This window comes from Hypoxylon trugodes (assembly GCF_022578975.1).
Source record: "Hypoxylon trugodes strain CBS 135444 unplaced genomic scaffold F4822scaffold_2, whole genome shotgun sequence".
NCBI lineage: Eukaryota > Fungi > Ascomycota > Sordariomycetes > Xylariales > Hypoxylaceae > Hypoxylon > Hypoxylon trugodes.
In genome coordinates, this window is record NW_026250017.1 from 3,309,838 (window position 1) to 3,324,741 (window position 14,904).

General features: G+C 46.3%; 5 protein-coding genes across 5 annotated transcripts; 3 read left to right on the forward strand and 2 right to left on the reverse strand.

Annotated features, from left to right (window-relative positions):
• Window positions 1-1,001: 1,001 nt before the first annotated feature.
• Window positions 1,002-2,637, forward strand: F4822DRAFT_139333 (uncharacterized protein). The gene is made up of 2 exons (XM_051452822.1): window positions 1,002-1,276; window positions 1,455-2,637. Exon 2 carries the CDS (start codon window positions 1,470-1,472, stop codon window positions 2,481-2,483), a length of 1,014 nt encoding a protein of 337 aa, XP_051318519.1. The 5' UTR covers window positions 1,002-1,276; window positions 1,455-1,469; the 3' UTR covers window positions 2,484-2,637.
• A 1,633-nt stretch (window positions 2,638-4,270) lies between these two features.
• On the reverse strand, window positions 4,271-4,720 carry F4822DRAFT_425952 (uncharacterized protein; the record flags this gene model as incomplete). Its single annotated transcript, XM_051460449.1, has 1 exon — window positions 4,271-4,720. The coding sequence occupies one exon, from the start codon at window positions 4,718-4,720 to the stop codon at window positions 4,271-4,273; it is 450 nt and encodes a 149-aa protein (XP_051318520.1).
• Window positions 4,721-4,810: 90 nt separating this feature from the next.
• F4822DRAFT_425953 (uncharacterized protein) lies at window positions 4,811-6,234 on the reverse strand (the record flags this gene model as incomplete). The annotated part of the gene is made up of 3 exons (XM_051460450.1): window positions 4,811-5,857; window positions 5,917-6,158; window positions 6,219-6,234. 3 exons carry the CDS (start codon window positions 6,232-6,234, stop codon window positions 4,811-4,813), a joined length of 1,305 nt encoding a protein of 434 aa, XP_051318521.1.
• Window positions 6,235-6,787: 553 nt separating this feature from the next.
• F4822DRAFT_425954 (uncharacterized protein) lies at window positions 6,788-7,141 on the forward strand (the record flags this gene model as incomplete). The annotated part of the gene is made up of 3 exons (XM_051460451.1): window positions 6,788-6,926; window positions 6,984-7,038; window positions 7,096-7,141. 3 exons carry the CDS (start codon window positions 6,788-6,790, stop codon window positions 7,139-7,141), a joined length of 240 nt encoding a protein of 79 aa, XP_051318522.1.
• Window positions 7,142-7,206: 65 nt separating this feature from the next.
• On the forward strand, window positions 7,207-9,101 carry F4822DRAFT_139381 (DNA repair exonuclease rad1). The gene is made up of 2 exons (XM_051452823.1): window positions 7,207-7,530; window positions 7,583-9,101. The coding sequence occupies exons 1-2, from the start codon at window positions 7,356-7,358 to the stop codon at window positions 8,374-8,376; spliced, it is 969 nt and encodes a 322-aa protein (XP_051318523.1). The 5' UTR covers window positions 7,207-7,355; the 3' UTR covers window positions 8,377-9,101.
• The last annotated feature ends 5,803 nt before the right edge of the window (window positions 9,102-14,904 follow it).

Sequence of the window (14,904 nt, forward strand, 5' to 3'; positions counted from 1 at the left end):
ATTTGGCGACCCTTTTTGATTCGAGTAAGCGGTTTGTCAGATGATTAAAATGCTACATAGACGATTTAAGGCCGGTGGGATTGTTTCGTTAGCCGTTGAACTTGGTGAAACGAGGGTGGATTGTACAATGGATCGTGTTTGGAATTCTAGAATTTTATGAAAGAAAAAAGAAAAAGTGAATTAAGTTAAATCTTTAAACTCCATATCTAGCCAGGATAGGTTAATGATCAGGTATAGTACGGATACGTACAGTAGCCTCCGCAGATAGAAGGAGATACCGATATAGAACTATAAACGTACCGATTTCTGGTTGTTCCTACCGCCAGTAGAATTGAAAGAGTAGAACAAGAAGGGGTTGGATGCCACATGTACCTTTCAGTAGCGCTGGGTGTAACGTCTACATTAACAAGTCTAACAACCTTGGAAGTCTAGCCAATAGTGGATGCTTGAAAACACCGCCCTTCTGGGCCTATATCCCTGTATCCACGCTGTGATCAGCATATGATTCGTTCCTTTCTAAATTTTCTTTTTCTCTCCAGCCCTCCTTCTAGTCCCTCTTTTTTATCTTTAGGCCTCCCCCCCCCCCTTGTAAGCTGTAAGTAGAGAAGTACCTTCATCCTAATGCGCATCAAGGGCATCAAGGACCCCGAGCATAATCTTACTAAGTGTACTAAAGGTATTGTATGTATCGAATGTATCGTAGGTACCTGACTTGACCTTACGCTGGCTTGTACCCTACCTGCCTAAGATTGATTGACCCGATACCTACGCTGCCTGCGATTGCGACGCTTAGAATTATCCAACTTCCGTATCTCGGTCCGTAGCCGCCTCAGTTTCTCCCCTCTAACACTTTAACACCAAAGAAAAGGCTGACTTTTTACACACTTCATTCATTATCTAACGCCTTTTTACATAGTACGAATCTAGCAAATCTAGACCCCTATTCATACCCTATTCACACTCCCTTTGCCTCTATTTCGGCCGTTGCGACGTAAAAAATCGTATCGTATCGTATCCGAGGCACAGATCCCTTTTTTTTGTTCCTTCATCCCAATCGTTTTGGGCAACTATCCTGACCAACTGGAGCCCCTCCACTACAACAATACAACACACCACAACTCACACACACAACACTTTACGCACCCACAACTAAACAATCAAACCAAACTAAGCGACACACTAGAAGACGGGCGTTTCTTCCTAGTCACCCTAAGGTGTCGCCTTTTCTCTGCTTGCGAAACTTACCCTGAGTACTGTCACGTTAAGCAGCACACCTGTCAGGACATTTCAACTTCCTAATCATCGTCTACTACGTTCCATCGTATTCTATTCGAGTCACGGCCTTTGGTGTTATTCACCTACGTGGAGACCACCAGTTCAAATCTCAAAAGCAGAAAGCGATCTATCAACTTGATCCAAATTTTATTTACCTAACTCTTTTCAACAATTTACAGCTCGTCTCCGCCAACATGAAGGGCCGCCCAGTTGACCAACTCGTCCACGAGTTTATGTTCCCCAAACCCCGAACGAGCGATCCCCAGAATTTCCACACACTCCTTCACCGAAACCTAATTCCTGAAGTCCGCCAGGAAGTCCATTCTTTCTACGGTCATCTCGACACCCAAGAAGCCAAATACCCTGGGTTAGATTATACCCATCGTATCCACCGCATACGACTAAGCCGATGGCCTTGGCACCGACGACTATTTCGCGCGTTCGATGCCTTACGGCTTACCCACTCCGAGATTGCGAACCTAACGAAATGGGAGGGCACGAAATGGGCAAAGGAACGTTTTGAACGGGATTCCGGGATAGTAATCCGGGATACCGCTTTCGACGACATTGCCGAATGGGTTGAACCTGAAGATAGACCACAAACAGCCCGCGCAACACAGACCGAGGACGTTGGAGATGATTCAACGGCCCCGGACGAAGATATGGAAGGGGAAGAGGAAGAAGATAGTGATGGCGAACTAACGAGCGTTGGGGTTGCTCTGAATGAGCGTCTCCGCGAACGAGCCGCACGCCATGAGGCGGGGGACACCTCGCTTCCCCTAGATGAAGAGTGGGAACAATGGTTGAAGAATGCCATCGAGTCCGGCGAACTTCCTTTCCTTACAGAGCAAATCGTGAGGAATCAGGATAACGTCGCACTCGTCCCACAAGCACTCTTCCCGCCCCGGATGCTTAGCGCAGCACGAGCCGGTCAATGGAATGACATTCCGGACTTCCTCCACGGCGTACTCCGGTACGCTCTATTCAACGAAGCCCCGAGTCGAAGCCAAGAGCCGCCGGCTTCAGACGAACGTTCGTCTGGGCGTTCTTTACAAAGTTACCTACCAGGGAGGAGTACACGTGGCTTACGCCGCGACTATTCAGATTTGCGGCTACCGGCTAGCGAAACTAATACCGTCAGTGCTACGGCTGTTCGTCTACAAAGAACAGCTCAGTCTGGCACCCAAACCTATGTCTCTCTTCCCTAAGAGCCCGACCTTCGAGGCCGGAGTGTCTAGTTTGGAGGAGAATGCAAGGAAGAACTAGGCGCGAAATTATTCGATACCCCTTAATTCCTAAAAAGTTCTATCAGCTTGGAATATGCTTCCAGTGCACGGTCACCCCCGGTGTATTCTTGATATTGCAATCGATATTTTACCACGAGCCTTGATGGCTATTACGTATTCTCGGAGACGAATTAATTAGGCGTATACCAAAGTGCATATTGAAGTGCGGAGTTGTTCTCTTTTTCCACGGCATATTGATGAGATTTTTGGAATCGTTTATGGCTTCGAATGGGCTAAGTGAAGACTTATGAGCAAGGATTTGAGGAAGCTCTAGGATTATCCATTCGTAGGACGACAATCGCTTAAGATGAGCAATGGCTATAAAGACTAGCGCTGCGAGGACTGATTCAACATATTTCATTGCCCAGTCCATATTCAACACCCCCGGTCAGCGAAGCAAAGACCTCAAGCGTTCGAACTTATTATCGTTGCTACGGCCTATGTGCTATGGTGGACGGAAATCCCCATTTGCAGTCGGACTCATGATTTTCTGAGCACCTATTCCTCGATTGATCACAAGACATTCACGGGTCAATGGGTATCAGCCTTCTCCCGAGAGACGGTAGATACAAGGAGGGAGGCATCGATTCACTTGTTACTTAAACATAGGGGGGGTTGACATGAGGAGTTAGGCGGGTTGCATTCACGGGTTTATTGGCGAGATTTTGATGTTTCTTATCGAGGAGCGTTGTTTTTAACAAAGAATTTGAATTCATTTATAATATCTACCCATTCACCTATTTTACTATATATCTATACGTGATTATACGTAAACCAAGTCACAACAATTGACTAATTTGTCCATCTAGACCAAAGTAATATCTTGTATCTATCATGGCATCAATGAAACTCATTATCCCATACCTACTATAAAACAAAAAGGCCGGGTTTCAAACAATATTTCACATGCTAGTAACGAAAGACCCAATATAATGGAATGAGGCTGAACACATAACAGCCACGCTTAGCCCAATAGTCGTTTCCCACATCATGTCAGCAAATCCGTAATCCATGCTAGGGGCACATTTGTACAGCCTAACCATCAATTCCTACAATCACGTCATTACTCCGTATCGTGTCGGTGACACATATTCATACACAACAATAACTTGACACACTAGTGAATAATAGCAATAACAACAATGCTTATTTGGTACTTCCTATCACGTACTTGCCTAAACTACCAGGTATTTCATGCCTAAACTCCGACGACGAGAAACACAAAGCAAAAACAACCACCCTTGCTATGCGCCAACCCTATCCTAGCCTTACTCGCGTGACCAATTCCCCTAGTACTGTGTGGTGGATACCTTAGCTAAGGTAATAATAGGATTACCTCATCTTCGCAAAATACTTCGATGTATATACATGGATGCATGCATTGCGCCTCCCCGCGCGTCCCGGCAACTCCGGCCTGAACACCGAGAACTCGGAACGAACGGACCGGGCAAAATAAACAACTTCACGCAGATAAGCAATAAAATGATTAAAAAGAAAGCCACCGTAACCTATAGCTGAGTAATAACGCCACCGCCAAGCCAAGGCGACATTTCCGTATTGCCTTAACTCCGTAAAACTCCATAAGAAAAAAAAGTAGTTCCGATTAAACGACCGTAACACCTGACCATCCGTTTCTTCCACCCATATCTGCCGGGCTGAATAACTTAGGTACATTAGTAGACATGCGTAAAAGAATGTCTAGGGAGAACCTAACGCGGTATCCCAGCACCCGTCGCGGCCACATCGGAGAAATTCTTTCTAGGTCGTCCACGTCCCCTCTTGACCGGAACCGGAGCTGGAACCGGAGTTAATATTGAAGTCGAAGTCGGGGTTGGTTCAGGAACTTTCTCCTCTTCCTTAGCCTCGCTACTATTCTGATACCCATGTCCAGAAGCGGGACTCTTTTCGTCGGCGTCGACCGCGACGGTTTGATGATGAGGATTCTGAATAAGCACGATATTAGTACCAGAGACGCGGACGCGGGTGCCATTATTCGAGGGGTTGGTGTAAATCTGATGCGAGGGAGTGGTGGTGGTAACACCAGCAGCAGCAGTGGCGGGTTGTGGGGTACCTGAAGCCTCTGACGCTGACTCCCTCCTCCTGCGCACTCCCTGTCTCGTCATAATGGTTTCCCGTTCCATAGTCTCCGGGATATACATATCGTCCGGCCTTTGTTGCTTAGCTCCGCGCTTGAGCCTGTTCCGTGTAGCCAATAGCTGCTCCTTGAATGCTTCCCTTAAACTGCTAATCTAGGGCTCGAGGTGAGACCATTCGGGGATAGCTTTTATTTGGGCCCACATGAACTTTTCTAGCTTGTTCGCTGATTTCGCGTAGGGAGTAGACTCGTTATTGTACTTCCTGCAGTTGTCGAAAATGAGCTTCGCGTCCTTGATGAACTCTTCGGGTGTACCATATTGATCGGCCTCAAGCTTGGTTTCCATGGTACTGAGATCCATGGGCTCCTTGATCACGTCGTAGTAATCGGCCACATCGTCCTTATTAACCGGATTAAGGAATGGCCAAGCCGACTGGTGGTTCTGTAAATCGTTGAGGAGATGGAGTAATTGGTTGTAGTTCGGCCCATGTCGTGGTTGCCGTGCTAATTCGTCCATATCCGGTGACCAGCCCGAAGTTCGAATGGCCTCGACTGTGAGGGGATCGATGGGAGATACACCGTTCTTCCACTGCTTAGGCGGTGCGTGGATGACGTGAGACTTAGAGAAGGCACGGATCTTGGCTTGTACACACTCCTTTTGCTTGAGAAGCATGCGTCCCATCTCCAGATAGCGAACGCGTGGAAGCATAGAACATTGCATGATCGTACCTCCCTCGTAGTCCTTGATGTAACCCATCCATACGGATCGGGGCAGTGTGATTTCCTTAGTAAATCCTTGCTTTTTGAAATATCCAATAGCGTAATTGTCGGCGTAAGTTAGGAAGTGCATCACATCGCTCGTCGCTTTAACGTAGTCTTTGAGATGCGACATAAGATGGGCGCCGTAGCCCTTCACCTGTTGGTCACTACTGATAGCACAAAAAACAATTTCAGCGAACTGACGGCCCTTAAATGGTCGGTAAGTAATGCCGCCAACAACTTCGAGGGGCTTCTTGACGATCGCAATGGAAAGATGTGTACGGTCGTAGACGAGTCGCGCGATGTAGTCCTTGGGCATCTTAGGTAGTTGTTTCTGAAAGATGCATTTAAGGCCGGTAAGGATGATGAGGGATTCGCGTTCGTTATCGTTGTTCACTACACGGAATTCAATTTCGCCATTTCGCTCTTCGATTACCGCGGGCTAAAGTATTATGTTAGCAACATTTTTTACACCCTACACGAGGATGCGCATAATCACACCGCGGTTGCTTGTACAGTGATGAGGTAAGGAGGCGATCGATCAATGGCTATTTTGATTTTGTATTTTACAATGAAATGTGCAGTTACTGTATCGCAATGAATTAGAACAGGGGTAGGTACCTTCTCTGGGAAAGGAATAGGTTTGATAATGGGCTTCTTTTCCGGTTCTGTTGAACCGTCGTGTTTCGCCCGCTTCGTAGCGACGGGGGATGTAGGCTCGTCGCTAGCCTTACGTTTACCGTCTATCGCAACCAGAATGATTAGCAGCGTGATTAGTTTGGGTAGAATAATTAAGAACTCACTTTCGTCCTTCGGCATTATCACTACTCGAGCGCCGTATAATACAGCGTTGTGATAGTAGGAGATATCTCGACTCTTTTATTGATGCGCTCGAGTCGCAAAGCTGAAGTTGAACAAGCGCATGGAGAAGTCGGGGATCTGACGCGGAGGCATGTAGAAATGACTTAAAAAAGGTACGTGGGGAAGCAAGTTTAGACCTCTGATTGGATAAAATCTTCCATGCAGGCGCATACCGCTTACGTAAAAGTGGAAAGAACACTACCGTAGCTTGGATGGTCCTGAGGTTAATAAGGCTGGAGCTAAGCCAAAAAAGGACAGGCCACCTAATTGTAAAGTTCGGTGCAAGAGCTACAACCAATAGAAACAAAGCTGAACAGGAGAGCTCGTTCTTTCGTATTCAATTCACACACCAAATTCTACCACCACCGTCATTCTTTCCAAGAATCATACTATGACAGCGCAAAGCTTATAAGCTGCTTTGACGTATTTCTCTATCTACTCACATCCGAACAAACCATCGGCCTATCCATTCCGCGACCAAACCACCGAATCCTACCGTTCGTCACTCTTCATGGATTCTTCATTGCATGAGATTTGGCAAACTGCACCCGGCAGTCCATTTCTCCCCACCGTAGGAAAGGGTAGCCAATTCCTAGTTGGATTTGTCCTCCTTTTCCTCGGCCTCTCCCTGACCGGCGCATTCGCATTGAGTAAGTACCCGACTGCTCCAGTCCTTCCTCTACCGGTAATTGACTAATGGTATCCAGACCGATCTCTCGTGAACCTTCCTATCTACGGAGTCCCTGCCTCGTTGGCCGTTGCGTACGTCCCCCTACTATAATATCCAAATATCCGACTAATTCCCTAACCTATTGATAGATTTGGCACGGTGTACATGTTCTGTGCAGTTGGAGTTTACGTCTAGAAGATACCCCGAGAGAAACACCTCAAGCCAAGGGAGGGTTGGTGTGTATTATAGATGAATTAAGGCCTACGAGTGCATACCGTTTGGTTGCCTAATTATTTACATTGACGTGATTAGGGGCTACTGCTACTTCTGCAAGCAAAATTCCCTTTACCACTAAGACTATATCCGCATTCAAAAGAGGGCCTCTCTAGTCGAGTAACACATCTCTACCATGGCTTCTCAGGCTGGATCCGTCCATCCAGACCAACCAATGTTCCGAGCAGTAGCAAGTTCAACGAGGCAGATATACCAACTCCTAAAATGTATCAGCTTCACTCCCAAGGTTCACGTCCAGATAACACATGATGGCATGCGATTCTCCGCTGACCATTCACGCGTAATGCAAGGTAAGCTACTGGCACTACTCGTATTAAAGCTAAGATCTAACAAGATCTTCAGGAGTCGCCTTTCTAGATAAGACTCTTTTCACCTCCTATACTTTGAACGTGCCGGGAGAGGGTGGCATCCTACCACAATTCCAAATGAACATCATTGCTCTGTTAGAAGCACTGCAAATATTTGGAGCCACGGACGTGGCCGCTCGAGCTGCTAAGGCCGAAGCGGAGAATTACCGCAGCAATTTACGTAACTACCGGCCAGATGCCTTCAACCACCAGACTCTTGGCATGCCAGGCACATGCTGCTTTATGTATGAGGAAGATGGGTCTCCATTGAGTATCATCTTAGACGAGACCGGAGTGAAAACTCAATGTAATATGGTCACTTACACTCCCGAATCACCTGACGACATACCTTTTGACCGTGATGATCTTTCTTTCAAGATCATCATGCAAGCTCGATGGCTTTTGGATTCCCTTTCCGAGTTAGCACCCATGGCTCCGGTACGCATCGCCATTGCTGCCGCGCCCAATTCACCATACCTAAGCCTGTCAAGTGGAGGGGGTCTCGGCAGTGCCAGTGTGGATTTCTCTAACGGCCGCGATCTTCTTGAGACGTTTTCAGTACGCGAGCGTTGGGGTCAAAGCTTCAAATTTGACTTCATCAAATCAGCAAGCGAGGCTATGCGTATAGCAAATAAAGTTAGTTTCCGTGGAGACGGCCAAGGCGTACTCAGCTTGCAATTCATGGTAGAGGTTGAAGGTGGTACAGTGAGCTTCCTCGATTTCCGGTTCGTTCCTTATGTCACGCAGGAAGATGAAGAAACAGACTCAGAAGAAGAGGAAGACGGTTAATATTAAATGGCATCCATCTTAAGAGACTCACGGGCCGCTCACATGCTATATCGGACGTAACGGTTATTTTTCAACGTTGGCTATGCTTGGCTTAGGTACTTTCTGAGTTCGTCCAACGACTTACTTCCAGGCTAAACAGCTACTTGTATCCAGCAATTGAATCTGATCTACCTATTTCATGCCCAAGATGACTCAACTGCTGCACTTTTACGTTACCCTTTCCCCAAAACATGCACCGGCAAGTCAGCCCGATTCTAGCATAGGACGCTCCCTGTGACCACGATTAAACATAGAGAATAGGCCCGAAAACAGATCATAGCATCGTCGCTAGGTAGGTATGTGCGGCATCGTTGGGTTGTTGAGCCTCATAGCCCAACATTATAAGTGTCAAAACAGAACCTCCCGCCTACCCGTCGTCGTTGAGCCGAAGCTCGACAGCTAACGGCCGCTTTCATCTACGTGGTGAAACAAACCAGTTGTATCGTCCCGTCATAGCGAACCATATTCCGAGCGGCTAAGCCACCGGTCCGTAACGCCCATGCCTAACAGGAAACGGTCGATAAGTCATCTGATCAATCTACTACTCAGCCCCGAGTGAGAGAGATTCAGTGCCATATGGATACGATGTGAGCATAATTCGAAAAGGAAGCTTAACAATAAGGTTATCTATTAGTCAATTAACATCCCTACGCCGGCATAGCCTCTACGTACCTTTTGATGCCTAAGCTATAAGCTCCTTACTCTATAACATTTCAGCCACGACTAGATGATGAACTCCAAGCTAGTCCGCGTAAACCAAATCTCGCACGGCCCTCATAAGAAGCTATCCAACAACGCCGTGAAAAAGCGAAGCTCGTATTGTTAGGTTATAGGAGGGAAGCCCCTATTCAAGATGACACTAACGTCCAATGGCTAGTACACAAATCCCTTCTCTAACCGTCCCAAATTAAGGCCAGGAAATCGGAATCGCTGTCACATGTTTTTTAAGGTTCGCGAGATCAGTCAGATGTCTTCGTCGCCCACACGGCGGCTCGAACTTCAGTATCATGTTCGAAACAATCGGTTCCTTCACTCTTGTTGGGATCTAACAAGAAGAAGGCAACTACGATTTTAAAGATCGTGCGTAGTTTTCTTGTCGTGTTTCTTAGGGGTTCATGAGATGACGTTCCCGTTGCACGAAAATTATATAACGTCGCCAACACCCAGGCTTGTCCTCCCTATGATGAGCCTTTACTATTATACGTCACTCACGAGGTAGTTATATCTATCTATCTAAAGTCTAATTCCATCCAACGATTACTTGACAACAGCTCCTACTCATCGGTAAGATGCCCCTACCCCCCTTAGTCTATCGTAAAGCTAACGAGGCACCAAGGTCCTATATATCGGAAAAGCCTTACTTCACCACACTAAACACACAAAAACGACATCACATTTTCAAGGCAACACATTAATACCAAGATGGGAAACTCGACCAAGGCCGAACATGTAGAGAATGCGGGGTCCAAGAAGGATTCATCTCTCTCCCGCAGCCGATTAAACCGCCTACGGCTCAAGCAGTTCTTCAACCGCAAGTCATCCTCCGGACTAAGCCAGGAAAACAAGGCTGCCGAGAAAGAAGCTGCTAAAACCATATCTACGCCGTCCCCCGGCCACGCAGCCTTTGACCCTCAGCATGCGAGAGAGTCGTACCTCAAGACGACTACATCGACTGCAATGAAAAAGGCAGAAGAGAAGGCGAAAGAACGCCAGTAAATCTCGTCATCACCAACGTCATTGTCCTTCTCAACCTTTTCCCTTCCTACCTTGTTTGTTTCACATCACACACGTGCGAGTCTCTAACTCGCGTTCGTTCGCCACATAATACCGCCATCCGGGCTCTGGATTTCTCTACTTGACGAATATGCTTACGTGGGACGGGGTCGGAAACAAGACGAAAGGCGGCTCTTACGATGATGGAGAAGGAAGTTGGGATACTATGTAAAGAATTTTTCCATAGACGTTTCTAAATTGCACGAGTTTGTTTCATGATCTTCTTGTTGGGCTTGTTGAGAAGCGATCGTCAAGACTCGGTTCTGCCCGTGAATTATGACGATGATGACATATAAGCGCCTCGGCTCACGACTCTGCGCTTACGTAGGTATGTCGACCTACCTATCTGAGCAGTAGTACCGCGCTTGTGTAATACTCATAGGCGCGAGCCGCGGCATCGGTTTTTGTGTATGGTGAATATGTGTTCTGTTTTATTACTGACGATGCGATGAGACGGCGCAAATTTGGGGGCCGATGAATCAACTCGGCGGAGATTGGAAGAGCAGTATTTTCCGCCATCACATCGTCCAGGCCCTGTACTGTGCCTAATTTTCATTATTTCCGATTTGCCGGAAAATTCGTTTATTCCTACCTATTCCATAAGTAGCTTATTCATTTCAATTATGGTGCCTAGCCCTCAATTATCTGAACGGAGACGTAATGCCAATGATTAAGCCCACGAATATGTCCCCATTACCAATAGCCTCTTGCTTTACAATGCGGAAGGGATTTATTAGACAGAGTCTAGCCACGTCAATCGGAATCGGATATACAGGAAGAGGATGCGTTTTCTTGCTGCAAGTTCAAAGCCAAGCAGGGCAAAACGAAGCGATATTATGTACGCTGGGCTTAAGCTCGCCGATCGAGGACGGAGCAACAACTACAGTACAGCATAGCACAGCGCAGTTGACAGTTGCCAAACTGCTAGCTAGTTCGCTCCTACACCAAGCTTTTATCGACCGATCGCTTCGGGATGCCGTTTCGTTTTGTTTCCGACCTCTTTTATTGGGCGTACCTCGCTTTCGTCTCAGATTGAGTGGAACACCTAGACGCTGGACCAGGGTGTCCGTACGGGCCAGATCCGCCTGAAGGATCGGGTTTGCTGCAGGGGCAAGAGGCATGAACATGTGTACCTTTTTATGTATGTTAGGTGCTAGTACAGGTTCGTACACTTTTTTCAATAGATTTCCCAGATAAGGGTCGAATTAACTCTATTCAAACGTGGATCAGATTTCGCTTGCCGCGGCTCGATTAGGCAGGTCTATAAGCACATGTACATATGTAGCGTATGCATGTATTATATGTATTGGCAAAGACGTGTGTGATCCTATCGAACCATAACTTGGGCAAACCTGGAGTCGAGGGCTCGAAGTAGCTTACTCGGCTACCTTCTAATCAAGCTCCGTTGAAACAAGCTCGGCTTTCGCCTTCGTGTGAGAGTGGCTTCTCGTTGCCTACTCGGGGCACTGATCGTCCCAGATGAAGTTATTCATATCTATGAGGCTGAGTTAGTTAGATCTAATTACTTCACTAGTGTATGTGGTTTTGATCTGGACTCCTTGGCTGTTCTAATTCTAATCATTTTTCAGGAGAGATTCGTGGTTTGTGGGTGAAGAGACGGCAGATTGAAGAGCGCGGCACAGCAGCGGGGAGGAGCGGGAGTGATGCCCACCAAATTCTCCGAACACACCTAGGGATAGAAACCCATGGTGTAGATATAAGCTCAATTCTCTCAACAGCCATGTGCAACACGTTTTCTGTCGGCACATGCTCAATAGTTGACATGGTTCTTGATACTGACAGCTGTGAGTCGCTAGTAAATGTGAAGCAAACGGGGATCTTTTCCCAACCTTGTCGACAGGGGGTCGACGCATGAGAATGTTGTATATTGAAAGTATCAAAGGCCCTCATCAGAGCCTCCGACGTCACACAGAGAAATGGAGGATTCGATTAGCTGTATAATTCGAGACGGATGTTTGTCTGCCTACGCCCCAAGTATTAGGCAGAATCGTTAGAGTGATGCTTACTAAACTCGACACAGGATCTCGGGTAGATATACCAGTCTGGTCAGTCGTCAACTCCTAGTAATTCGATAGTAGATGTGATGTGAACTTGTAGTTTTCAAGGGTTTTTTGTAAAGTAAGGAGATGTTTAGTGCTTCGGAACTGCATATTCGCACAGACGATGCATATCATCATACAAATCTTCATTCACGTGGTCAGCCTGCATCTGAGAAGACCGAAGGCGGCTTACCGTATGGGGTAGTGGGGATGATGCCATACGATAGGTAACCCCCGGATCGTCGATTTGTACAGTATAAAGCGTCAGGGGTAAAAAGGACCCGAACAAAAGTAACTCAAGTGGCCTCTTAGATCTTTAGTGCTGCGTGTGAGTGTTTTCTGTTTCAGCTGTCAGAGATCGGTAAGATTGGGGGTCGAATGTAACCCACCTTCTTCGTTTGTTTTATAGTAGGTGACCTACATAGGGGGTAGAATGGAAATGAGTGGTTACGGCGGAAGAGATGCAATTTTGGCGGGGAGAGATAGACGGATACCATACGAGCGGACGAACGCGTCAGCCCCTTGTATGTAGTATGTAGGCGGAATTACGGAGATGTAAACCCCAAGCAATAAAAAATACAGCGCCATTTTGCATGGCGTTGAAGCCAAAGGGTTACATAATGAGACATCAACGCCATAGCGCGTGGACAAATTTATTCCTTTGTCTTTTTTAGTAAGCTTCTTGTTTGGCTGAGGATACCTACTGTACCTAAGATATAGTTAAGATGATTGGTCTATATTAAGGTCTAGTCAACCAATTATCAAATGTCTTGGAATTATACTATTTATTATGTCAGCTCGTAAGGGATAAGAGTCATATAATAACGTTGTATGATTCGCTAAATGATTAGGAATACTGCTTCCCAGTTGATTACTTATATGTCTAGTAGGATATAGGTACTAAGGTACCTAACCCTCATTATGAAATGATGGATTGAAGTCGTCTCATTGCTTCCATGTCAAGAGCACGTACATACCCGGATCATAAATGGTGATTTGACATTGTGTAACTATTCTGAATAGTAGATGGTCCTTCGTGATTAACGAAGTCGTACGTTAATTTCAATAGCCTGTTGCTGTACTTATTCGGAATAATGACAATGACGTCATCATACACTCAGGCTTAAGTTGGAGATATTCCTCCCCTCGTGTTATATCGTCAGATATTACTCGACGGTTTCCTCACTGGTTTTTTGAGATATGATATTTGGATAAGTACCTAAGCATTAACTACGGGACATTTATCATCAAGTTACCAATGAAGATTGAGGTCCACTTACCATGGCATTCAGGCGTAGACTTGACTCGAAAAGCAAGAACCACTCCTTCGCCATGGCGACTCCTTGAATTTCTCACCAACACGTTGATTCCACGAAGGAGACGAGTAGTCACAATAGTCACTGTGCCCAACATTGAAGTGCAACCTCAGAAGAATGTCGAATCTATTTATTCGCTTCTAGGTTCAAAGATGGGGATCTCTTCCTTTCGAGAACAATGTAACTCAATCACTCGAGAATACATCTACCAACATCGATCTACTACTACACCATCAGCAATTTACATACTTAAGAATTCATCAAGATGCCTGCCAAACCCACCATCAGCCATTCGGGCTCTAACGGCAACTACACGGTCACCGTCGGGCTAGACTCGGAGCTAGCCAAGGACTCGAAATGCGTTGTTCTCGTCACCGCGACAGACACCGGCTTCCTAGCGGTCGACGGATGTAAAGATAGCAAATATGCTAACGGGAGGACAACTTTGGTCTTCGCCAACCTCAAGATTGACAAGCCCGGCGAGTACAGATTCTGTGTTTCTGCCACCAGGACCACCGGTGAAGCCCTGATGAACGAAACTAGCACATTCACCGTAACCTAGATACCTAGGTAGGTAAGGGATATGTTTGCTTCAGCCCTATATGATATTAATAGCACGCAACTTGCATGTCTATGTCCACTTGGTAAGAGGAGCCTCATGGTTACTAACAAGGGTGGTTGTATTTAGGGAAAGACAACTTCCTAACCCGGATTCGAGGAACCGCGGAGAAGAATAGGTACGACACGTGGAATTTTCTTTTACGAAGGAAGAATGGCATTTTTTTTCTTCATGATGGGATAGGCTTACTTACTTTGGCGTTGGGGACTTGGTTCAATTTGGGAGGTCCATACCAACAACATTCAGCATTTTTGGCGATAGGTTTCGGTTGAACTGGCTTATTATACCCTTTGTTTCAGGAGTTCATTATGCAAATCGTCGGGGGTTGACGGATTTAGCTTAGTTAGGACCTGAAAATCCATCTTTGATTTTTGGCATCTCACGATCCTATTACGAATTAGTCGTCACTCGTCACTCGTTGAGCGGTGAAATGTGCATGTACTACGGGAATTGCGGGTTTACATAATGTAGGGGAGTTTAAAAAGTAAAGGAAATGGTTTTATATGCCTAGAATCGTAGCGGCGTCCGACCCATGTTTAAGCCCAGTTATGCGAGTCGGCTTCATCGTACATAAGTAGTTCGGCGTTCCGTTGAAATTCGGGATGGGTATACTCAAAAGAACATATCCCCGGTTAGGGATATATGGGTTAGGTTAACCGAGTATACCGGATGATTCCTAATATAGTAACCTATTAGAATTGGCAAAAGAACAAATTTCATA